This window comes from Podarcis pityusensis (assembly GCF_964106645.2).
Source record: "Podarcis pityusensis genome assembly, chromosome: 2".
Taxonomy (NCBI): Eukaryota; Metazoa; Chordata; class Lepidosauria; order Squamata; family Lacertidae; genus Podarcis; species Podarcis pityusensis.
In genome coordinates, this window is record NC_138029.1 from 77,161,348 (window position 1) to 77,187,165 (window position 25,818).

The 25,818-nt window shown below is 38.6% G+C and overlaps 1 protein-coding gene across 5 annotated transcripts; it reads right to left on the reverse strand.

The window, feature by feature from the left end:
* Positions 1-1,191: 1,191 nt before the first annotated feature.
* RFT1 (RFT1 glycolipid translocator homolog) lies at positions 1,192-25,818 on the reverse strand. 5 transcript variants are annotated; one of them, XR_013983292.1, is made up of 14 exons: positions 25,551-25,782; positions 23,112-23,197; positions 22,104-22,220; positions 20,834-21,023; positions 20,191-20,292; positions 18,854-18,988; positions 15,937-16,015; positions 14,103-14,153; positions 13,195-13,325; positions 11,638-11,782; positions 9,288-9,393; positions 4,677-4,926; positions 2,296-4,017; positions 1,192-2,260 (listed from the first exon to the last, which is right to left on the reverse strand). XR_013983292.1 is itself a non-coding variant. In XM_080996552.1 (13 exons), the coding sequence occupies exons 1-13, from the start codon at positions 25,632-25,634 to the stop codon at positions 3,850-3,852; spliced, it is 1,644 nt and encodes a 547-aa protein (XP_080852678.1). In that variant the 5' UTR covers positions 25,635-25,782; the 3' UTR covers positions 1,192-3,849. The 5 variants fall into 5 exon arrangements, 4 of the variants coding, with proteins under 4 accessions (XP_080852678.1, XP_080852681.1, XP_080852679.1 ...); XM_080996552.1 differs by having other exon boundaries at positions 1,192-4,017; XM_080996555.1 differs by having other exon boundaries at positions 1,192-4,017; positions 23,117-23,197; positions 25,551-25,609.

The window sequence follows — 25,818 nt, forward strand, 5'->3', positions numbered from 1 at the left end:
TATATGAGAGAGTGCTGGAGGGGAAATAGTTAAATAGGTTGCACAGACAGGACCCAGGGGGGTGGAGTCAGTGGGTCTATCAAACGTTTGGAATGCTGTAAAAGTTTTGTTTGTGTCTGAAATAAAATACACTATTCTTTATTAATTGAAAAGCTGACTGAGACTGAAGTTTTACCAGGGAGGACCTGGTTGGTGGCAGCAGATTAGTGGTGTACGGGTCAATAGTCCGTGAGACGACCGGGGGCCCTGTACGAACGCCACAAATGTGACCCTCCAGATGCTGCTGAACTACAATCCCACCAGCCCCAGTAACTATAGCCAGGGGTGATGTAAGTTGCAGTTCAACAACATCTGGCCTGATTCCCATTTTAAGGAATTAAGATACCATAGTTCCTTTATAGAACACAGTTGCAATCTTTGGAGAAGGAGATCTATATGAACTACAAAGAGTTATCAAAACAGAGTAAGATTTGCTTTTTTATTATAATAAAATTAAGACAGGAAAGAAAATAGACCAGACTTGCCTTCACTTTCGGAATATAAAATATTCCAACTTTTTGTTTTATAAGGCAGAGCTTCAATAATACATATTCAGATTATATCAAACTTTGGAGAAATGTTAAAACTAATTCCAGAGAGGCAGTTTGTGTTGTTTAGTCTATCTTGTAGGATACGTATTTGCTGTGGTATGAATTTTTGTAGGTAAGATTACATGTGAAAATTAATCAAAATTACAACTCGTGCAGTGCCTACGCATGACCTTACAAGGCAGAATCAAGAGTGTGCCTGCAAATGAGTCAATGGGTCAAAGATAGCAATGAAGAAAGCATCTTTCAACACCATACATTTAGCAACTGCCTCACAAGTTGATTGACATTTGCTACCGAGTGTGCTTTCCACTAGCACTTTTACATTCACACACACCCAAGTTAGCAACCAAAGATGTTTTTCTTTCAGAAGTACAAATTTAAGGACTTATTTAATTTTAACATTCAATTTAAAAAAAAAATTTTTTTTTTACTCATTTTGGGTCCTGCATCACAGTCTTAAGCACGTTTCTCCAGAGGTATATCCCATGGCATTCAACAAAGCCTGCTCAGTAGTGTGTTTAGCATTACAGTGAAAGGAATGCAGATTTTCTAAAATCCAGCAACCCAATAGACAGACAATTTTAACCAACAACAAAAAAGGAACAGACCCATTCGCTTTCATTAATCACAGCTTACAATCACAGGTATGTTTTGGCCCCCTACAACTTTACTGCATTATTAAATGTATATCCCTGCCATACAGATAACAAACAGTTGAAACTCTGGAGACAAATTATACATTTAACTAGAAAAAGGCATTGACTCTATAGAAACCTATTAATTTGTTTCTGACATTTTTTGAAACAGTGAATTGGCAATGTATGCATACTTATGAGCAGAGAACAGAAGTCAATCCTGATTCCACGGAACATTTCATGAACATGCTAGAAAATGTATATTATAAAAAATACATTCAATTAAACAACCTTTTGGTTTAACTGTTAACATTTTGGACAACTCTTCAAGGCTGAGGCCTGGTCTGTGTGAATCTCGCCTAGCAACAGCAAGCTTCTGTACTTTCTGAGGCTAAGATTGGCCAAAAACTGTTACCTGGCAACAGCAGAAAAATCAAGTCTATTGACTAACATTGGCCAGAAAAATGTCTCTTCAATAAGAAAAAAAACTACATACCAAAAGTACTATTTGTCAAAACAGCACATACTAGATGTGCCCCTTAAACTAACACAACAAACCATTTCCCCAGTACAAGATGCAGTAAAAATGGCTATTTTAAAAAAATACCCTAGCATAGTCCATAAAAGAAAAATGCACAGCATCTGTCAACATGCTACTCTCTTAGCAAATGTTTAACTCATTCATAATAATAATAATTTTCCCCAAATTTTGTATGGACCACCCTCAAATTATGTCTCCTACATGTCCAGTTTTCAAAACACAGCTGAACCATTTTCTAATTGTAAATCATAGAACATACTTCCTCAACCATAGTCTCATTATACTGCAGAATATGATTCAGCTGACACTCTTACCATATCACACACACACACACTTGTTATAGTCTTGTTCAAAATTTAGGTGTGATGAGGCCTTTATAGTGCAATCCTATACATTGCAATACCTCAAGCTGAAGGAAATAGGAACAGTCGCTTTTAGGCTTGATTTGTTTGCGTTAAACAAAATAAGAGATGATTATAGTAAACAGTTATGTTCTTAATACTTTTCAAGTTTCAGTTTTACTGACAACAAACCTTATTTGTCCATATATATTCTTGTAATACTGTATCCTGGCTTTTGTTTTTATCAATTCTCCAGATAATCTTCCTGTTCCCCTATAAGGCTTTCAAAACATTAGCTTACAGCAGCCCTCAAAACTATTTTCAAAATAGTTAAGGCATCAATATATGAAAATCCTGATTTTAAACGAAGAAAACTCTCCTATGCTTATTTTATGCCTCTTCTATCCATTTTTACTAACAACTGTTTTAAGAATTACTGGTAAATCATGATATATAGAATACATGGAAAAAAATATCTCATTTCCTTCAGAGGTCCCAATGTAGTTAAGGGGTTTGCTGCTATGTGCTACAAATAGCACTTTTTACAGGGGCCAGAGATGCTTGTCTAGATTACAATAATCTTATAAGGGCAGCAAAAAAATTAATTTAAATTCTTTTATAGTGCCTTCCAGGCTCAGGCACAATAAAGTAAAGCAATTCAATCCTAAAATGCGCCATAGTCCAACAACAATTTTGCATGGCTACATGACATTTCAGACAAACTACCTATTAAACACAGCAATCCAGCAAACTGAAGGGTGTTTTGATGAGGCAGAGCTGTCCCATTCACCATGTTCTGCATGGTTGTCCTGGCATGGGGGCCGCCACCTCTCTCAAACTCCTGGCTGGGCCCACCTAAACTGCAGGTAAGCAAAAGATACCAGCAGCATATACCTCTCAAATGGGGCATTCTGGTTTGTTACCAGAAATAGGCCTAATCCAATCTCTCTGCTGCATCAGACTCATGCTGCCACAGCAAAATCCACCTCCCCCCCCCCAAAAAAAAAACCTTCTGCCCTGGCCAGTGCAAATAGCTGGACTCCAGTGTACTTAACTATTTTTGTGTCTTGGGATTAGAATAAAATTTGGGAGTAAACTAACTGTCAAGAGTTAAGAAGCAGTCAGGTGATGTGCACCTCAAGTCTCTAAAGTATATTACAGTTCAATGTGACATTAGTGTAGCATCACAAGAGTAATGCCCAGTACTTTCCAGCTACTAGCTTCCGCAAGTGAGGATTATGCGTAATATTTGCATTCATATACCAGGCAGCAGTAACCTTCCACTGTAAACTTACCAAGTTGCTTGCCACGGGTATACTTTTGGAGTTCTGAACAAATGTATCAGCTTAAATTGCTGTGAATTACCTTGTTACCAGTTGTGTACATTTCATGGACAGTATCACCTGTATATTATAGTAGTTACGTATTTAATTCTCCGTATATCTCCTCCATAGCAAATATATACATTTCATATACAGTCATACCTCGGGTTGAATGTGCTTCGGGATGAGCGCGTTCAAGTTGTGCTCCGCGGCAACCCGGAAGTAACAGAGCGCGTTACTTCCGGGTTTCGCCGCCTGCGTATGCGCAGACGCTCAAAATGATGTCATGCGCATGCACAGAAGCACTAAAACATGACCCGTGGCCACGGGTTACATTTGCTTCTAGATGCGAACGGGGCTCCGGAACGGATCCCATTCACATCTAGAGGTACCACTGTACAGAAATTAGCTTGTACACGATTATTTTAGCACTTCTTTGGTATATCTTGACAAAATGTGTTTCCTAACAAAATGGATCAGCTTGGTCTCTGTGAAGAATATAGTGGCAAGAGTTGCTGTAAAACACAGTGCTCCCACAGCAACGTGAATTAACCTGGCCAGCCACCCTTTATCACAGCACAGGAACACCTTCGAAGAAAGAAAGACAGAATGTTAACCTACTGTTTTAAGAAATATATTATTTTAAGTTACGGTTCATGCTCCGATTCAGAGATAAGACAGACCCGGTAATTCTCTTCACAGTAATGTGAAAACTAAAACCCAGTAAAGCCTCCCTGTGTTTATAAGATAGTTTAGGTAGGCCAAACAATCACATAAAAGCTAGTTTAGGTTCTGCAAACTTCTGTCACTCTGTTTTACGGAATGGTGTTCCCTCAGAGACTGTTCATTAGCACCTTCATTCGTGTTTCCACCAGCAATTTTATTCACCCAAGCATTTGAATCATCAGCTCACTCATTCATGTCTATTGATTGCTGCACCTTTATGAGTTTTACATTTTTGTGTGTGCATAAAAATAAGTTGTGCACTGCTATGATAAACTGAGTGAGAAGCGCTGGAGAAACTTTTTAAATAAATAAATAACACAAAGAAAGAAATAACATTTCAAAGCGTTAAAAAATTAATTCTCTACATGTGGGTATGTTTCAATATCTTATGCATATCTGTAGATATGCTCTGTGTACATCATAAACCAGAACTAACTTGCGGGTTACTTAATAGCAAAAAAAGGACTACTTTATTCACTTGTTCTGGCAGAACAAAAGCACAAAGAAAAAGTACTACTCACCTCTGAAAAGCCCATGGCCACTCCGCAGATGACATAAACAACCAACAGCAACGGTGATATAAGGAGGCCCTTTAAAGGCTTATAAGGGCTCTGTGCAAAATAGTTGTGGATGTAGCGAATGCTGTGTGCGATTCGGATCCCCATGTTGAAGCAGTTTGCAAAGATGAATCCTATGCTGCCTTGCCAATAGGTCAAGAAATAGGACATGCACAGAAAAACCAAAGACAAAGCGAGCATGACAAAATTGTACCTAAAAACAAAACAAAAAAGGAACAGTTTGTATGGTTTCAGTATTCATCTTTTACAAGCCTAACAATTTGCTTTCTAAGATGAATGGGATGGAGGAGGAAAATTCATTATCAATGGTAAAGAGCAGCAGACCTATATCTGGTAGCATATATGTTAAATCTCAATTGTTAGTAGTTAAAGAGATTTGTTTATGACTCATCAGCAAGTCACCAATAAAAATCTTCCCGTATCTATTAACTCAATGGATAGCCATAGATGAGCTACTATATACCAGCTTCCCATCTGCAATATGAAAATAACAATAGAGATGGATCAACTCCCAGCCATTGGCTCAGAAAGTAAGCTGAGCTACCTGCCACCAGCCCCACCCCCAAATTAGAAATAGATTGGCTTATTTTCTGAACTAATATGACATTCAAAAGTTGTTCACTTTCCCCCTAGCCTCTTTAACCAGACAACTTATCCATCTGAGCAAAAGCAGCAGTGGCCCAGACATAGTAAGAGAGAAAGAGAGAGATTCAATCTCTTCCGCCTGCTCTTCATAATCATAATACCTTGAACATTCCATTTCTGTCTACTTTACAAATATAACCACTGTTATACCGTTGATGTTATTATACTATATTGGGCAAAGAGGCAGGATATTACTTTCAATATTTTTATATATGAAATTGTGATTAGTGTGAGACTGAAGATGTAGATTAACAAGTAATGGTCAAAACACATCTAAGTCAAAACACATCTAATATTGTTACAAAGGGCTTCGTGTTTGTTTATTTTAGTGACACAATAAGCTGTTTTTAAATATAATTATGTTTTTACAAAATTTGCTTTATAAACATGAGAAGTACACTGATATATATATATATATTTAATACTGCACTCCCCAACTTGGTAGTTGTTCTTTCAGAGAAGGGGTAAATTTGGGCACCTGCTGCCACAGAAAGACTTGCCAACTTTAAAAGTGCTGCATTATAGCTGGAAAGGAAGAACTGGGAATACATGCTTGTGCACTCCTTTCAAGCTGAATCACTTGACGTTATGTGACATCAGGTGAATGGCAGGTAAACATACCATTGTTAAGATTAAACATGATTTTGAGTTTAGATAAAACAAACTACTTTTAACTGAAAAAAAGCAGTAAGTTCTGATCTCCTCCTGCCTACCTCAGAGAAAGGGGGAGGGAAAAGATAGGCACATAAACCTGGGGTTTCTAATTCTAAAACAAGGTTGTGGAACCCTAGGCCTGGAGTCTGACTGTGGCCCTCCATGGAACTCTGTCAGGTTCCTGGGAATCTGTCCAGGCCACAGCACTCACCACGAACAACATTAAAAACCCAATATTAAAGACAGTTTAAAACAACTCCTAATCACATAAATACATATGTTGGAGCCTAAAAATGTACACCTCAAGTGTATATTTAAATGGTTATTTGGTATCTCTTCTCATTTCAGCATTAAAGATTTCTTCAGTTAAATAGCTACAAAGTTTTATTTCTAAAAGAAGGTGCTCCTAAATTCTTGAGAACATTGTTTATCAGTGAGATTACACATGTGATAACTAGAGCAGCTAGTATCAAAGTAACACTGATTATGTTGAAGAGCAGGACAAGGGTCTTAAAATTACTGTCTCTCAATATTTATTTTTCTGCTCTGTGGTTGCAGGCTTATAATGGTATCTTGGGATGTCCCAAAACGAAAGTAAGCAGAGGTTGGGTGACCATCTGTCGGGGATGCTTTAGTTCAGATTCCTGCATTGCAAGGGGATGGAACTAGATGCCCCTCAGGGTCCCTGTCAATTCTACAATTCTATGATAGTTCAGAACATCGTCTCCCCCCTCTCCATTTACATTTAACTTGCAGAAATATTTCCCCAAGACACAAGATCCCTGCATATTATCCCAAACTTTATTCCAAATGAGTTCATATCTCTACTTGACACACAGTTGTACTACGTCAGACGGCTTCATTAGTTCACAAAGACACACATGTAAAGGAAATGTGAGCTAATAACTAATTCATGAAAATGATAAATGAGGATAAGTCAACATTGTACTGATCTTCGTCTAGAATGCTGTAATGAGCATCTTCAAGGATGCTCTCTTTCACTAGAGGATACATTTGCTGGTGCTGTAGTTTCCAATTAATCACATCTTACAAATCCACAGCCTTAAAAGTGCATTGTACTTGGGGAAAAAGCAAATTTAAAATGAAATAACAAAAAAACCTCTCTCTCACTCTCTCAGTTGCAGTGACAGTGGCCAGCAAAGTACATTGCATTACCCTAAATATGTAACTCAAAATCTCAAAACAGCATGGTGCTCAACATTTGTTTTCAGCAATGTGAGATTTCTATAAAGATAGATGGGACTTAAAAGATCCTTCAGCTACTGCAGCACAGAAGGTACCCCAAGCAAACAGACATCTGTAGAGCATGGCATTAGAAATTACACACTGAAGAGCTGCACTGAAGAGATGGCTCACAATGAGGCCAACCACAAGAAGAAGAGGAGGTTGGATTTGATATCCCGCTTTATCAGGGTAGTGAGTCTCAAAGCGGCTAACAATCTCCTTTCCCTTCCTCCCCCACAACCAACACCCTGTGAGGTGAGTGAGGCTGAGAGACTTTAAGAAGTGTGACTAGCCCAAGGTCACCCAGCAGCTGCACGTGGAGGAGCGGGGAAGCGAACCCAGTTCACCAGATTACGAGTCCACCGCTCTTAACCACTACACCACACTGGCTCTCCAGGAAACTATGTCACAAGCTTTATAGGTGCTCTTATCTACCTGTGCCCTCCAGTAATATGCAGCTGTGTCAGATAGAAGCTAACTCAAGGACCACCTTTTTCCATATGAACCTACCCAGACCCTGAGATCATCTTCTGAAGCTCTTATTTGTGTGCCTCCTCCTTGAGAGGTCCAGAAGATGGCAACACAAGAATGGGCCTACTCTGCAGTGGCTCCATCTGTGGAATGCTCTCCCCAGAGAGGTTCGCCTGGTGCCTTCATTATACACCTTTAAGTGCCTGGCAAAAATGTTCCTTTTTAACCAGGCCTTTGGTTGATTTGATTGACATCCTATGTCCTTTTAAAATGTGGTGGGTTTGGGGGTGGGGCTTTATTGGTGTCAGGAACGTGGCTCACCAGTGCACAGAAGAAGAGTCAGACTCAGAAATTGAGCTAAGAGGGACAGACTGCCGATGAGAACTGGCTGACAGTCGAGAAAGGGCAGTTCGACTACCCTTCCAGAGGAAGACACTGTTAGCTCTCAAGAAGAGGAAGAGCTGGAAGGCAGCCAGAGAACTACTAGGCAATCAGCAGATAAGCAGAGGTCTGAGACTGTGTCAAGTGAAAGTGCAGAGGACAGCCTCTCAGTCCCTTTTCTGGATAAGAGGAGACTGGATAAGAGGGCAACGGAAGGGCAAGAGGGGAAAGGTGGGAGTTTGGCGTCCTTCCTGCTGTGGGAGGGACAATGATTCAGACTGACCAACTATCATCAGTGCGAGCAGGCAAGAAACCATGTTCTGGATGTGTCTTTTTGTTAACGTACATAAAACTGCCAGAGAGTCATTACTTCTTATTGGGCTTGCTTGCCTGCCAGAGATCATTACAATTGGGTTGGTTGTTTTTATTTTTATTATGTGTTTTGTGGTTTTATATTTTGATTTTATTATGTGAACTGCCCCGAGACCTCTGGGTATAGGGCGGTATATAAATTCAATAAATAATAATAATAATCTAAGTACGTAAGAAGAATCCGCTGGATCAGAGCAGAGGCCCATTTAATCCAACACTCTGTTCTCACAGTGGCCAACTATGGCAAACCTACAAACAGGACCTGAATGCAACAACATTCTCTCTTGTAATAATAAGCACACATCTAGATCTGTAAGTACATATACTTGAAAGTATATTATTATTTGAACATAGGATTTTTTTTTAGTACCTACTGAATTCTTTCAATGCTTTTTATAGAATGCACCACTTTAAATCCCATTTCCTATGACAGTGGACAAGTCTGAACTATCAGTTAAGCAAGAATGGGAGAGTCTAGTCATAAAAAAGATAAGTAGCTCTGAAACAGAAAGAACAGAATATATGCATTCGATTTCAGAGAAATACCTATTCAAGAATCATAACCCACACCCTTCAGAAGGTACCCAGGATTCCCAACCACGTAAGATATTCAAATGTAAGCGCTTATTCCTCATATCATTACATTTTCTAGCAATGGGACACATCAAGCAGTTATCAGGCACATTATTCTGAGGTGTATATTATATAAAATATCCTCATACAAAGTTACATGAAATCAAAGAAAAGCTAAATAATAGTATGGAACTATGGCCTTTTTAAACTCACCTGTCCACTTCTTCTTTACACATTGAAGCAAATGTAAAACATTCTGTTACCCCATTAACAGCAAGCAGCAAGACATATAAACTATAGCAACGCAGGAGACTTGGCCCTGAGAAAATATTATGACAAGAAGATTAGTAAAATGAAACCCCTCATTGCTGAGATCTGTGCATTAATGCAATTTAACATGTCATTAATGAATTATAACAGCATCAGACTGTCAACTTGCAATTGATGTAATTTTTTTTAAAAAAATCATGTTCAGAACAAAATATATCCCTACTGTTACTTGAGCAGCAAGGCACAATGGCCAATATCCAATGTTAGTAATACTCTGAGAAGGTCCATTTGTTTTCATACTCTGAGCATGACTTAGTCGGAAATCACCTACAGTAAAACATTTTGTACTAAGTCACGGACAACATTTAGAATTTTGTCCAGGGTTGTTGCCACTCTTCTGGTGGGTTATGACAAGCAGTTCTAAGACCCAGTCTAGAAAATTTGACCTTTTTTGTTGCATTTATCCAACCAATATGAGGGAGACTGGAGTAATTTATTACCCCAATACTTTGGAGAGCTCCTTCATTTCTTTCCCCATCCCCATATCACTCTTGGCATCTGCAAAATTCAATATATGTTCAAGAGAGGAAGAAGACCTTCCTTTCTTCTGCTTTGTTACCTTCCACTCAGTCACCTGGTCTCACAATTCAAATGGACACATGGCCTCCTCCCTTTTCACTTCAACCATGATGAATTATCACTTCTAGATGGGTACTTTATTGAAATAAATAATGGAAGCACAAAAAGTATATTCCATCTGATACCACTGTACCCAATTCTGACTGAAACTAGGGGCATGCACCAAATACAAAATTCAATCTCAATGCCACTTCAAGAAGTGAGTCAATTCAGTTCAGACTGCTTTGGAGGACACTCTTCACTTTGTAGCTGAATCAGAACTTCACTTTAGAAAACGTGAAGCTTCATGCCATCCCATTGACTATAATGGGAGAATCAATAAGCAGTGACAGCTTATTTGCTTTTTTTACAGAATAGGATGAAACTGACAGAAACAGTAGCAGTTTGTGAGTGGATGAAGCCTACAAAATATCAGAAAAAATAGGTGCAGGGATGTTTGTGCAAGTAAACTTTAAGTTTTGAGTTTGCTTAACAGAGAGTGAGTGTGTGCGTGTGTGTGTGTGTGTGTGTGTGAGAGAGAGAGAGAGAGAGAGAGAGAGAGAGAGAGAGAAGATATATGTCACGGGGAAATTGGTGAAATGCACAGGGGATGAGTAGTCACATTTAAATTTGATATTGGAAGAGTGAAGATGGGATCTGCTCCTTTGGGAAGAAGGGTGAGATAGAAATTTTATTTACTTCTCTATTTTTTGATAGTGCTATCAATCTCAAAGCTCCTCCTCCTTCCCTCCCTGGCATTTTGCTTATATGGGAAGCTTATATGGGGGGAAAGTATGAATTTTAAAAGACCCAGTGTCTATGTGCCTCTGAATTAGGCCTGGATGGTCAGGAACAGTCTGATTAGCTTAAAAGCAATCTGAAGGGCTTCTGCTTTGCTTCAAACAGCTACCAAATCTCTCCAAAGAAGCCTGATTCAGTCTGGGTTCACGATTTCTCTGAAGCGAGTTCGCGCCCCTAACTGGAACAGGACAACAATTCTTATTAGGAACCCTGCCACACAGTTTCAAAGGCCTTTTTGAAGACAATATAGCAGCTTTGCTAATACAGATTGATCTTATGCATGTTTATCTGGATAAATAAATGAATGTAGCTGCTGATTATTTCCAGTTAACTGTTCTACTGATAATTTTTAAAACCACAAAGCTCAAACTGCATGCCAGGAAGCCTGACCTAAGACCGGTTCTGCTGAGAAGCAGCATATAATATATAAAATGAATGTTCCTCTATTAATCAGTATTGGATCAATTTTTTGAGGAATCCATCTTATCTTCTTTTTAGAGCTTTTAAACATTTATATCCCAATATTGTAGTGATTACTATCTTCAAGAGGGCTAAGTACTCAAGAATACAATGATTAACACTGCTGAAAAGAGATGTCCTGTTTCTCTCAGCACTAAAAGTGACATGCAAAATATCATACTGCAACCATCCTATATTGCTCTATACATAATGAAATTTCCGAACACAAGGAGAAGCCCCGTTTCTGAAACAGACATCGTAGGGCATGCAATGCGAATGGATCGGATTCTCTGTGTTAGTTATTCCATGTGGATATAGTACTTTCATGTATGAAAAGCAAACTGAGGAGGCTTCCACAAAATGTTTGATGCTTATGAAGCTACTTTTCAGAAAGGCAGCTGCGATGTGACATTACCTGATCCCAAACTGAGCATTGAACCTCCATAAAGATCCAGTGCCAACTGGGAATATGCATAACCAAAAACTGTAATAGTTAGGCCAATCAGAAGCACTAGTTTCAACAGTGATTCTAATACAGCTGCTGCCATGGAGATATCATCCTAAAAAAGAATTGCATTCATTTAATAGGCAAAACAAAACAACATATGCCAGATTACTGTGTTAAACTTATATGTGGAATAATTAGATTTTACAATTCACTATTTTTACTTCGCTAGTTAAAGGCAAATTATAATAATTTTCAATAATAATTGTAGACTATTTGTGTCTAGAAATATGAACATATTCAATAGTAGCCATATTTATATATCAAATGTGCTGCAAGTTCCAGACAGAACTTAATTAATCTGCACAAAACCCTTCATTAAATAGAAGATCAGGAAATGCCTGAGAATCTGCTGTGACAAAGGAAACAGGTTGACAAAAACTAGCTTCTAATGCATCAGAGAAAACCAAGAACACTAACACTTCTGGTAAATTACACAACAGTATGCAACTTCTACCTCTGCAGAAAATAATAATAATATAAAAAAGGGATCATACTGTATGATATTGAATATAGTTCCTGAACTAAAACTATGCTTAATGAGAGCATTTGATCCTGAACTCATCTAATACTTTATTTACAATACCCTCCTGTGAGATATATGAGCATACCTTAGCTTCTCTACTAAAAATAGGCACAGCGTCTCTTTAGACACTAATAGCTCACTCCTAACCACAGTAAGTCCCATTCAAATACACATTCTTCAGTTGCCCCAAGTCCTTCTTTTAAACCATAGACCCCTCCAACCATATAATTTCAGTAGATTGACAAATACACACACCAGGACCACGGCATTATTTAAATTTACTGGTTTGTACTCAACCAACATTTAATTTCAGCAGTTCTACTGTGAGTAGATATTCGCTGAATGCAACCCATTATTTTTATTTATTTATTTCAACATGCATACTCGTTCTATGATACATCTTACTCAAGGCTACTTATGAAGAAAAAAAAGTATTAAAAACCATTCTTAAAAAATGAAACAAATAAGACAACAGCCATAACCTTACCATCTCCTTATCTCTGATAATGCCTGCACAATTAACTTTTATTCTCACTTCATACCCCATAATTATGTCAAACCTAGTATTTTGAAAGGATTTTATCCAATGGTACCCTGATAACATAAAACTTCTTAGTTTAGAGGAGGCTTCTGTCAGCAGAAAACAAAAGGTCCCCCCCCCATATATTCACCCTCCCCTCTGCAGCCCCCATCACATCCCCAAATCTGGTAGAGAGGACCCATCAGAACAGTGTGGGATGTTTTGGAAGTGAAGAAAAGGGGCAAGCAGGGGAAAATAGCCTCCTCCCCATCAACAACATTGGCTCCAACCCCAGGAATTATTCTATTTGTGTAAAATGCCCAGTGAAAGTTGGCATATACTTATTTTAAATCAGTAAACGTTATTTATCCTTCGCTTTAAATGTACATTTTCAGACTACTGAACAATAAGACTAATTTACCTGTTTTTGAAACCTGGTATCTTTTCCGCGTTCCAGAACCTTAGCAAAGTAAACATAAAAACTCTCCTCTATTGGCAAAAATATAAATCGAGCCGTCAGAGAACCAAGGTTGTTCACTATGTCATACACTCCTTTATAAATAAACAGAAACATCTAATTAAGTGTTTAATAGTAAAATTATTTCTTGGTTTAAAAGAAAGAGGGGGGGAAATTAAATGGATGCAGCACTAAGGCAACCGTTCCAGTGCAAACATTTCTACTTGCCCAACAGAACAATTTCCCCACTCTTTCCACCCCCCCGTGCATTGTTCTGAGGGTTCTCCTGGCCCTCCAGAGTGGAGTTGAGGGTGGTGTGAAGGGTACATGGGGGTAGAACGGTGGAAAGTCCTATTGCACTAGCAAGAGTCCTAGTGCTGGCTTCCACTAGCACAGGGGTGTCCAAGAGGTCAATCTACGGGTCGATCGCGGGATGCCCTTGGTCGATCCAACAACTTTGGCTCATCCTCCCCTCAAATAGCTCAACAACTTTGATGAAGCTTTCCAAAAAAAAAGCTCAACAATGGGTAGATCACTGCCAGTTTCTTGGAAGTTGGACAGCCCTGCACTAGCAGAAGAGGTAAATCACTTTTAAAGTTCCAAACATAATTAAATGCATTTCCATATTCAAATTAAAAAGAAAGCTGCCGCCTTTGCACTTATTTTATAGCCATTCATCTGCAGACTTACCACATTTCTAAATGAATGTGGAATCAGATTACCATTTGCTGGCCTTATTCACATGAATAAACTGTGGTTTAAAGGAGAGCATGAAAGCATGCTGGTTGCTGCAAACAAGCCACAGTAAGTAAGCCAAGAACGCTTCTCCCAATTTCAAGAACCAAGGCAATGTAAAAAAATGTCTTGCTTACCCTGGTCTCCAAAATTTAGCACGTTCAGGAACGTCATGACATACCGTTCACCTACGAAAGTAATACTTAATATTAGTATTTATTTATCTTTCCATTATACTTACAAGCGGTTGCACAACAAGAAATTTCAAACTTATCCTGAGCACAAGAGATGTCGGACCCAGTGACTGCCTTTCAATATCACAAAATCAAAGAGCCGGCAGCCATCTTGGAGGTCATTTACTCCCAGCCTGCTCAATGCAGAATCCGCAGCGCAGGATAGCACTATGCTGAATCTTGTATTCCAATTTCTCAAAAGTTTCCTTTCTCCTGCGAAAGAGGCTTCCATTTTTTTCTGCATTGTTCTCAAGGTACTTCAGAATTTCTTTAGGATTTCTGCAGATTTCTCCAGGATTCTGCAGCCTCCATTTCCTGACCCCAAAATATCTCATAGGAGACGTTACCACATGATATCTTCCCCATAGCTTTTAACTGACACTTGTGAAGCTGGGGAAGTTGGCTGCAGACATCAGTACACTTCCTGATTTTGTCTTAAATGGAAGAGCTTCCTCTAATCTTAAAATATATATATATCTCTGATTATTTCTTTAGAAGTAAAAAAGGCATCACTTTAAAAACAAATAAACAGTTTTCAGGCACACAGTAGGCAGTCTCCCCACCTGCTTGCTCTTAAAAGGAAGCCCAGCTGTGGAAATCAAATGAACTTTAGGAAGTACAGGCACTTGAGAAGGCTGCAAAATATAGAATGAGAGGACGGAGGCTGATAAAACACACCTTGACCATCTCAGAAGATAAATACCTGCAGCAAAAAGCCCGTGTTCTATCCGTAAGGATTTCTCTCCCTTTTCTTTGGTGTTTTTTTCTTTTTCAAATCTACTTTACTAAACCTTTTAAATATAATTTTCAAATGTGGTTCCTTCTCTTATTAATTGGTGGAGAATTGTTTTAAAAGGCTTTTTCAGGAGGATGCAACTGCAGCATCCTTGAAAGATAACTATCTAGTTTCTGCTTAATTATCTCCAGTAGAGGAGAGTTCACCACCTCCTAAGGCAGTGGGTTCCCCTGTCAAAGAGCTCTTACCATTAGAAGACTTTTTCCTAATGCTTTGCCAAAATCTGCTTCTCAGCAGTTCCATCCCCACCTGCATTTGTTACAGCCCTGCATTTTGGAGCAGTAGATATTTGTAAACGTAACAAGGTAAGAAAATAAAAGAAGTTGAAAAATAAGATCTAAGCAAAGTGAATAATGTAACGACTTTACTACGACAAAACTTCTGAAGCTGTGGAACTAGAACCCTAGGAATGATCTGAGAAGTATCTCAGGTGATAGATACTTGAGAGGGGAAAGGGAGGGGGAGACAGTTTTTGTTAGAGACATCTGATCAATTATTGTTTCAACATCAGCTCGGAGCCAAGTCCAATAATGATTATGAGCTGCTAATAAACTTTTACTGAAGGTTACAAGTGCCAATTGTACAATTGTTGGTCCATATGAATAAAGCGATATTATATACATACTATGTCATCATTTCACCACAGTGACACAATTCCACTAAGCATTCAGTGCACATTGGAATATTTAACAATGAAACCACAGCATGAAGGACTAAGGAGAAAACCCAAAGTAAGTATATGCCTTCCTAAATATTTTATCTACAACTTTCACATTCCAATGAATATGCAAAACCAAATTGGTATCTTTCAACAACAAACACATTTCTCCTAGCTGTCTAAGCCCAAGCTATAAAACAAACAATTCTGGAAACCGCAAAATATTGGGGGTAGGTGTTTGCAGAGAGGGGCTAAATGGATGCGTAAGAGGCTATCATACTTACCCTCTGTTAAAACTTGCTTCAAGAATGATTGCTTAAAGAAACTCCAAGTCAATTTAGCCTCTTCCCAGTTAACAAATTCCTGAAAGTTAAATAGATATAAAATTACTGTGAAGTATTGAAGGAATTAATACTCCTAAGACATCAATATGACCGTTGACTGTGTACAACATGCACGTAATACTATCTATTGCTGGTTTGCACAGGTGAACAACCTTGACATGGCACCCTGAGACATATTCTAGGTGCAAGGATTATGTTGAAATGGCTTCACGTATAAACTCCTATCATGATTTCTACAATCACAGCACTTTGGGAGATGCTACATCACGGCAACTGCAGCAGAACTGCATCCATGGAGCATCAGTTCATACAATACTATCATCCGTGAGAACTCTGTAACTGGAGGTGGCTACTCAGAATTACAAACCCAATAACCTTTTGGTTCTCTGCTCAGGGCTGTACAAGTTTCCTGTAGCCCACAAGTTGTTACACTGTGGCCCTCCAGGCTACCACAAAATTCCCTGCACAATTAGGGCAGGCGATAGCTAACCGCCTCAAAGCCATGGTTGGTTCAGCTCCAATACCAGTGCTCCATCATCCAAATCAGACACAGCATAACTTTTTGCACCAAGAATACAAACTAAAAAAATCACTTGACTTTGTAGATAGGAACAGTTACATACTCCTCACACACATATCTCAGAACAGCAAGCTTCAGCTTTCTGATAAGCAAAGCAGACAGACATTTGTAAGACAAGGCCTTTTGAAGTGAAAGGTATTTAAATTATTTCAGTTGCCTAATTATACCTTGATGCCATGGCAGGATGCAAAAAAATATTGATATTAAAGTCTGCTCGAAGTGGTTTCTAGCCAAGTATGCTTTTCGAAATGATAATTGCTTGTTGGTATTTGATCACTCTCAATATTTTTGTGACCATTAAGCTTTACTCTGAAAAACAGTTTTGATGAAGCTTGCATTTTATTATATCAACTGTAATTGAGTAAGTACATGAAAGAGAGAAGCATGCAATTATTAGAAATATTCTTTGCAGAAAGAAAAAAGGCAAAATGTTGCTATTTAGAGTTTTGACTGGTAAACTTTCTGCTGCATGATATTATACATCTGGTTAGGTACAATTAATCTTATAACTAATCAAATATATAATTCAAGAATACAATCTAATATGCTATGTAAACCTGTACTCTCCTTCTCTTATTCTGAACTGCAATTAATATTTTGCTAGTAAAGTAATCCAGGCAGCTTGGTCTCAGAAATGTATTCTTATAAATACTCATTATAAATAATTCCGTACAGAATATGGAAATTCCTTCTAATGTTATGGCTACTGCTCTGTTAGTTTCCTTCACAAGTATGTAAGCTGTTTTTCAAAATTCCTAACAGAACAACCAAAGCAGCTATACTTTACTGCCATTTAAGATAATTTATGCTTTTTCATAAAAGTCAAGTGTGCTGCTTTTTATCACAATACACTGTTAATATTTTCTTTCACTTCCCTGCAATACCATCCCCACTAAGGAAGATTTAGCTAGGATCAGCTATAGACAAAAGAGGGTCGAATATGTCTACTGTGCTATGAGACAAGAATAGTCTCTGGAGATTTAAATGTAATACTTTGGTTATGTAAATAGGAATTCTATGGAGGAAAATTTTAAATCTAATATTAGAGTAGCTGAAACTGTATTCTTACTTAATAAGGCTAGTTTACAGTAGTTCATTCCACCTCAGCCCTTTCCTCTCTGAAATATTTCAGAGTAGTTTTACAAACTTTATGCAAACCGAGCAATGTCAAGTTCCATTAAAGTTAGAAGGTCTGTTTTCACCTTAATATATTCAATGATACAGAGGCTGAAAAACGGGACCTTTATTTCTTTTCATGCATGGATTTCTTAACTATATTGAATTTAATCTCTGCTCCACAATTTATTGAATGTATTGTGCACCAGACGAGTCAGCATCTTCAATTCATGCAAGTCGTCTTTTATAAATGTATCTGGCACATATAATCAAAATACTGTGGATGATACTGTATTTTTATAGCTGAAATATTAATTTAAGCATAAAGGTTTGTAAAGCTCCTTTTGATATAATATTTTGGCTTAACGTAATGGAGTAAAAATGTGTATATAGAAAAACCTTATTTCATCCAGAGTGTTGGCTTCTTTTAAACATTTTTGCTTTGACTCACAGAAATAATGTATTATTATGGAATTTGTCAGAAGAAATTACACTACCTGTGGTAAAATGGCAGCAAGATATAGCAAAAGATGTAGGAAAATCAAAATAGCCACTATATCTAACAGTCTAAGAAAACATTTTAAAAACGACAATTACATGGAACTTTAATATCTAGAGAAATTTGGAAATTTGGAAATATAAATACATATATTTAAAAGCTATGCTATGCTGAAAAGAGGACCACACACTAATATAAATTATGTAGAGACTTATAAATGTAATGCAAGAATATTGGGATATGCTGTTCATAAAAATCCACACATGCTTTTGTTAAATTATATATGGGAAATTGTGAGTAGCTGGTGAAGAGAGGCTACTCTATTGGAAATAGAAATATACCGGAATAATAGCTTCTAAATGAAAGTCAGTCAGCAAAGTCTGTATATAGACCATTTGAGGTATGAAATTTTAGAAAAATATTTGTTGTATGAATGAAAGCATGGATTATTTTTTCCAGGCAATAAAATTTAACAGGGGAAATGCTATTAAAGAGACTTTGAAAATGGCAGTATGGCACTGATTTGATGGCCACTAAGCAAGCCACCTATAATGAGATTCACTATAAGAATTAACTTGGGACAATGGCTGTACATGATCATCATTTTTTCTTGTGTCAAAATTATGAATAGTTGGTTTTTAACATAAAGCTGTTTTACTTACCTCATCTTGTCCAAAATTAGGTAAAACAGATATCATACGAGTAACTGGAAATGATTTTTTGGTTGCTTCAGGAGAACCCAGAAACATCATGAAATACATTATATAGCACAAAACCAGAACGCTGGTATATAGAAGCTGCAAGAACAAAATCTCATTAGCTACACAGCATACCATTTATTGCAGCATTTCCACTTCAGCAACAAAATAAATACCAGTAAAATTCAATTGCCAAGTACTCAGCTCCAGTTCAGACATGATGGCAGCTCCCAGGCTTAAGGCCTCACAGCACTGGCACTGTTTGCATGAACCAGCGCCTCCATGTGGGCATTGCCTAAACTGCAATTGCAGTGGACCTTTTTCAGACTGCTGGAACTGCAGAAACCTCATCAAGAGAACACAGGTGACTGTGCAGTTCTCACAAGGCCTTTAAGGACGTGCAGTCCTAAATCAAAGCACTGAGATACAAGTAGTTGTAGAGGAGCTTAATATGCTGTTGACTGTTATCACAAAGATGCTCAATGAAAAATCTGGTATTATGATGCTCAGTTTATGTATTGCAGTTCATAGAATCACAGAACTGTAGAGCTGGACGGGCCCCTGAGTATCAGCTAGTCCAAATCCCTGCGTTGCAAGAATATGCAGCTGTCCCATACGGAGATCAAACCTGCAACCTTGGCATAATCAGCACCGTGCTCTAACCAGCTGAGCTATCCAGGCTCTGTGGTTACTTCTTGCACTTTTATCCTTACCATTAATCCAAATTAATACAATTAAGAAAATTCTCAAAAATAAGAGCCAGGGTTTTCATGAGTTCTATTACAAGTTCATTCCTGATCCTTTCCACACCAGTTTTTGTGGGGGACTTAAATGGACCAGAAAAAGGTCAACTTCTTACAGTTTTTTCCCTCCTAAATTAACAACACAATTTTATATATGTCTACTCATTTCACTGGGGCTTACACCAAAGTATGCAAGTAAAGCGTTGCAGCCTAACAGTCCAAAATAATATTTTCTTTATATGCTTAACTGAAATACAACTGACTTTAAACTGATCTACCCAACAGCCTTATGAACCATGTATAATGGGTCGATTTTAAGTAAACATTTGTTGAATAAAAGTGCATTTGTGTATGACTATGCCCCTGATATGACGTTATCTTAAACTAGCCTAATATTGGGATAGAGGTACTAATAGTGTGGACTGCAACATTGCTTTTATCCATGAAAAACTGAAGGGACCAAAGCATGGAAGCTATAGCAAAAATAATGTTAATTTCTTCAACTAAAATTATTATATCAGATCAAAGAGACAATAGTAATAATGGCAGAAATCATACCTGGGCCAAAGAAAAGATGTAAAGCCCCCAGTGAGGATACGTAACTACTAAAATAACTGTCAAAAAGCATTTGCAAATGATTGAGAGACTTTCAGCAATTACCTACAAAGAATATACAAAAGCATGTTAGACATAGACACTATGTTCCTAATGGCAATTCTTACATGTGTTGGTTTCAAAAATCCTGTGATCAGATTTTGCCTTTCAAACATCTTTAAGAATGTTTAATTGTAATAGTGACAAATAGTCTCTGCAATTAAGCCTATTTTCATAAGAGGTAAAGTTTAGTATGGCATGTAGAAACCATACTTAAGCTGCTGAGCAAGGTTTGAATACAACACTAAACCATGGTTAAATAAACCATGGTTTAGCATTGTGTGCAAGTCAGACAAATTATTTATATCAGCTCCTAAATCAATACTTAATATAAGACAATGAAAAAAAACATTTTTTTGTTGTGCATCATGCTCTCCAAATTTAGAGTGAAACTAGCTCTTTTTTAAAAGCAAACACTAAACAGCTTTTTAAAAAAAAGATTCACTGCTTCATTCACCAGTCCATATATGTGTGTGTGTGTGTGTGTGTGTGTGTGTCACATTAATAAAAACCCAAACAAGAACAATGCTGCATACATTTTACTAACCTTTAGCCTTACAAACAAGTGCACTTGGGCTAAAACCCAAAAAGGTTCACCTAGAAGTTCAATTACAGCGGAAAGACCAAAGGCAACCACTCCAAAGTTGTAGTAAGGAACAGCATTTTCATCAGGAACTTCAAGTATATCTAGCCAGACCCAGCCCAGGAATACAGACCAACACACGCCCAAGGGGACTCTATGAAAGTTGAAAAGATGAGTCCTTTAGACAGGATCATATGTTGTCCTTTTCTCTGCAGTTTTTATAAATGAGCTGTTCTATGTTTTGAAAGCCAGCAGTCCAAATAAAATCAACATCAAAAATATGTGCATCTGTTTTCTGTACATCTGTATTTATAGGCTACTTCTAAGTTACTTATACTACCCCTTAGAATGCATGGGAAATTCATCAGCCATCTTATTATTTATACGCCGCCCATCTGGCTGGGTTGCCCCAGCCACTCTGGGCGGCTTCCAACAAACATAAAAACACCATAAAACATTAAAAACTTTCCGATACAAATACCCAATTCCTCAAGAAATCTACACTTTTCCATTTGACAAACCCCCAACCACTACATTGATCTAGGGCAGCTTTTTGCACACAGACTTAGAAGCTACATCAAGCCCCAGCTGTGCTTCATGTAGACATGGTAGTTAATATATGCATTGGATTCTCATGAAACAAGAGTTAAATCCCCAGAAACGCAGCACAGCAGATAAGCTCAAATATTTCATTTGCAGTTTAGATAGGCACTGAGTTATTTACCAGTAAGTATTCCATTTTCTACCTTAACTAAACCAAAAAACTAAAGTGCTCACTCTTTGATTCATTCATGGTATGAAAGCAAGAGGCTGCCCTGCCTTTTCAAAAGTACACGTAAAACTCAAATAAATTAAACAGGCACTTCGAAAGGATTTAACCTTTCTGAGATTATCAGAAGTGCTACAAACTGAAACTTGGATGGCCACCTGTCATTCCAGGCATCCTACCTGTTCCCTTAAAATGTAGGAAGCCAAATGAGCCAATGTATCCTATATTCACTGCCTGCTGTAGAATAAAGCTTGCTACAGCAAGTGGAACATCTGCTTTGAATCTTTGAAAATGCAAGTATGAACTCCAGGATGACAGGTGAAACCCTTGCCATAATAAATTAGGATGGTAGTTTTTTATTTTTACTATGTACTTAGACATAAGAGGAGAAATGGGGGAAGGGTTAACTGAGTGAGCTAATGAGAGTAATTAATTTGAGGATTCCAATGTCTTACTTAAACATACATTGTCCACAAAAGATTAAATGTTTTGGTCCAGTTTCTCCTTGTACTTCCACTCAGACAAGCTCTTCGGAATGCCTCTCTGGCTAAGAAAACAACTGTAGAATAAAGCAGCATCAGCCTAAATGTTTTTAAAAAAGGAAAATGAGTAATTTCAGTACAAGGTTAACTGTCAACGAGACAAAAACTTCAAATAATTCCAATAATAAACAGCACAGAAGATTGGGTTAACTAACCCCTTATAAGTGGTTGGGGGCAGAGAATGCCAACAGTTACAGTAACATATCACCAAATGCAAAACTATACTGCTGCCTCAGACAGACAAATGTTTCAGCAGTATATTTTGTATCAATTATTTTTTATATGTTCAAATTGTTATTGGCTTTGTTATAACAGTACCATCAAGATAAAACAGCAGCAACAACATAAGAATAGTACAGCATGCAAGCAACTTCAATATTTCAATTCACTGCTAGCAAAAAGAAAAGAAAAACCAGAGAACTTTGCAGTCCGGAAGACAGATGAGATTTTCAATAAAAATAGATATACTGTACATTTCAAAACTAACATTTGGTGGAATTGGAATGCCCGCCCCAGAAGAACACCATGAGAATATAATAAAAATCAGAGAGGTACACACCACACATCATATTTCAAGAAAGACTAAAAATTACTGAATCTCCACCCAAGTCATAAACTACTGCATAAACACAGCACTCTCAATAGTACTATAGATTTGCATACTAGAGGATGGAAATTCATTTGTCCAAGAAACCAAATCACAAATTCAAATTTGCATTTAGACAACACAGCAGACATTAATTCAACTAAACCATTCAAAATGTCTCTTTGCAGCATCCCTGCCAAGCAAAAAGTTAAGTGGAGTAATTTACTTTGTCACTGCCCAGGTTTAAAAAGAAATCAAATAGAACAGAATATAGTGAGACAAACTGCCGTAATTTGGAATCATGAATCACTCATACCTTAAAAGAAACAGATTACTATTTATTACCTTACATTCACAATGCCAATGATTTCCTTTGAAACATATCGTAGGGTAAAAGCATTTAACCCAAATGTAATGAGGCGGAACAGTATCTGTAAAAAAAAAAAAAAAAATAGAGTGAAACAGGAAATAAATTTACACCAGCTTTCAACTCATGTAAACAAAATCAGATTCAAGGAGCAACTTACTAATTATGTAAACTGGAAGTCTTGAATACAAATTTTACCTCAGCCATTCGCACTAAGGCTGCAATATGATAGATTTATACTAGGCCCACTGAAGCTCTGGTTCATACGTAACACTAAGCAAAGATTCTTCAAAACCAAACTAAAATCAAAATTCGTCCTCCCAGCCACATGGGAGGGAGCGGGACATGATCTGCAACTTTAAATCATGATTTAGCATTTTGTGTGAACTTGGCCCTGTCTTCCCACATTCCAACCTAGAGTATAACCAGCAGCATAACTCAAACTTAGGAAAACATAGGCACCTTTTCTCTTGTATAATAATTTTGAGCATGGGAGGACAGCCATGTAGACTACACAACTACAAAAATTCTATGCATGTTCCTCTCAGTACCAAGCTAGGCAGGACACTTAGAACATCACTTGAAAGCACATCAGGGTTTGTTTGATTTTAATTTAGAGCAGGTGAGGAAAGAACAGATTTTCCTCAGGACTGAAGAGTATAGGGAGAAATTTGTTCCTTCCCTGTCCAGCAGCAATCCCAGTGAAAATCCACCTGATGCCATTAGTCCTGGGGGAAATGGTCTCCACCGTGTGCATATATATGGTTGTGACTTGAGGCTTTTAAAACCGCATTCCTGAAATGGAAGTCACTTTATTATTGCACTCATAACCCAACTTTCATTCAAGGAATTCAAAGTGATGTACGTGGCTCTCATTATTAACATCATAACAACCCTCTAAGGTAGGTCTGGATGAGGGGTGACTAAGTCAAGGTCACCCTGTGAGCGTTATTGGCCTAGTGGGAATTTTAACCTAGGTCTTACTCAGACACAAGGAACCAAACACTAAATAAATAATCTGTTTATTGATGCTGAGACATACAGAAAGCAAAGAATGCAAACATGAATACAGTGGTACCTCGGGTTACATACGCTTCAGGTTACATACGCTTCAGGTTGCAGACTCCGCAAACCCAGAAATAGTACCTTGGGTTAAGAACTTGGCTTCAGGATGAGAACAGAAATTGTGCTCCAGCGGCACGGCAGCAGCAGGAGGCCCCATTAGCTAAAGTGGCGCTTCAGGTTAAGAACAGTTTCAGGTTAAGTACAGACCTCCGGAACGAATTAATTACTAAACCCAAGGTACCACTGTATAAGGAAAAGCCCTAAAATTACACGATTTTGTGTTGTTGATTAACAGCTCTCTCCTATGCACATATTCTGCCACAAGTCACAAATTATTTGAAGCAGTTAACTGAATCGCATGAACTCACAGCTTTCTGAATTTATTCTAACAACAAATAGTGGGCATTGCTGGGAAATTGATGCTCAGGAACATTTTACAAATACTACTTATCCCTAGAGAAGGCACTTTTGTGAAAGATGCTCCAAAATACATGTGAAGGAGGCTGCACAAACCCCATGTATGGAGCATGTCCATACTATACATGTGTGTACTTGTACAGGGACACCAACAGTCCAATAGACTATTGGGAAGCCAATAGTCCTGTTCACATATGGTGGAAAAACACTCTTGTGTGATCAGTATGGCAATGTCGTACAGAGACAATACTGTCTGAGGAGATACGCCCATTGGGTGCGGCTCCAAAAAATCCATGCCTCATTTCTTCCACGACCACAAATGCAAAATGGAAAGCAAATGTGTGGATCCTACGCAGGATCATACAAGGGACTTCTAGTCCAACCCCCAGACAGCAGCCCTCTTCCCAATGTGGGGCTCAAACCCACGACCATGAGATTAAGAGTCTCAGGCTCTACCAGAGTGTTTCTCAGACTCGAGGACCCAGCTGTTGTTGCACTACAACTCCCATCATCCCTAGCTAGCTGCGCCAACGGTCCGGGATGATGGGAGCTGAGGTCCAACAACAGCTGAGTCTACCCACTGAGCAAGGTAATGTGTCATCGCCGGCGAAGGGTCTTTTCTGCGAGGGAATAAAGATATGTGGATGTCTCTCTCTCACACGCACATCTAATAGTTTGGAGCTGGAAACAGGTGACAGGGCGCAAAAGCAAGCAAGCAAACCAAACGCAACCAAGCCACAGGGGTGGCCAGCGAGTCCGTTGCGCAAACCTCTTGCAGAGAGGAGGCAAGCAATTCAAACTGCGGGAAGAGGCATCCATGACTGGGTCGAGAGGGCGTTTCTGAAAACGAGTCACCGAAGAGAAGCCAGGGAAAGGGACGAGGCTAGGGCTGAGCGAGCACCGCCTCGCCTCCGTCCTCTGCCGCCGACGGATACCTGCAAGAGGGCGCTGGAAGAGGCCAGCCGGCTGGTCTGCCGAAGCACGTCCTCAGAGCCCATCTTTGACTTTGCCGCCTCCATCTCCTCCCTGCCACAGACAAGCCCTCCGCCGCCGCCTCAGCTGGCGCGTGCATAAGGGGAAGGCGCTCCCCGCCGCCCCGCCAGCCTCCTTTCCTCCCTTCCTCTTCCTCTCTCCCTGTCCGGCTACCCGGTGAGCGCCGCTTCCTAGTCGGAGGGCGCAGCCCAACATGGCTCCTCCCCGTCG

Coding starts and splice junctions, on each gene's coding strand:
- RFT1 (XM_080996552.1), bottom strand. CDS start 25,634: ATGGAGGCGGCAAAGTCAAAGATGGGCTCTGAGGACGTGCTTCGGCAG. Junction 23,198..25,550: donor CTTCCAGCGCCCTCTTGCAG/GTATCCGTCGGC, acceptor TTTTTTTTACAG/ATACTGTTCCGCCTCATTAC. Junction 18,989..20,190: donor ACATCTTTTCTTTGGCCCAG/GTATGATTTCTG, acceptor TTGTTCTTGCAG/CTTCTATATACCAGCGTTCT.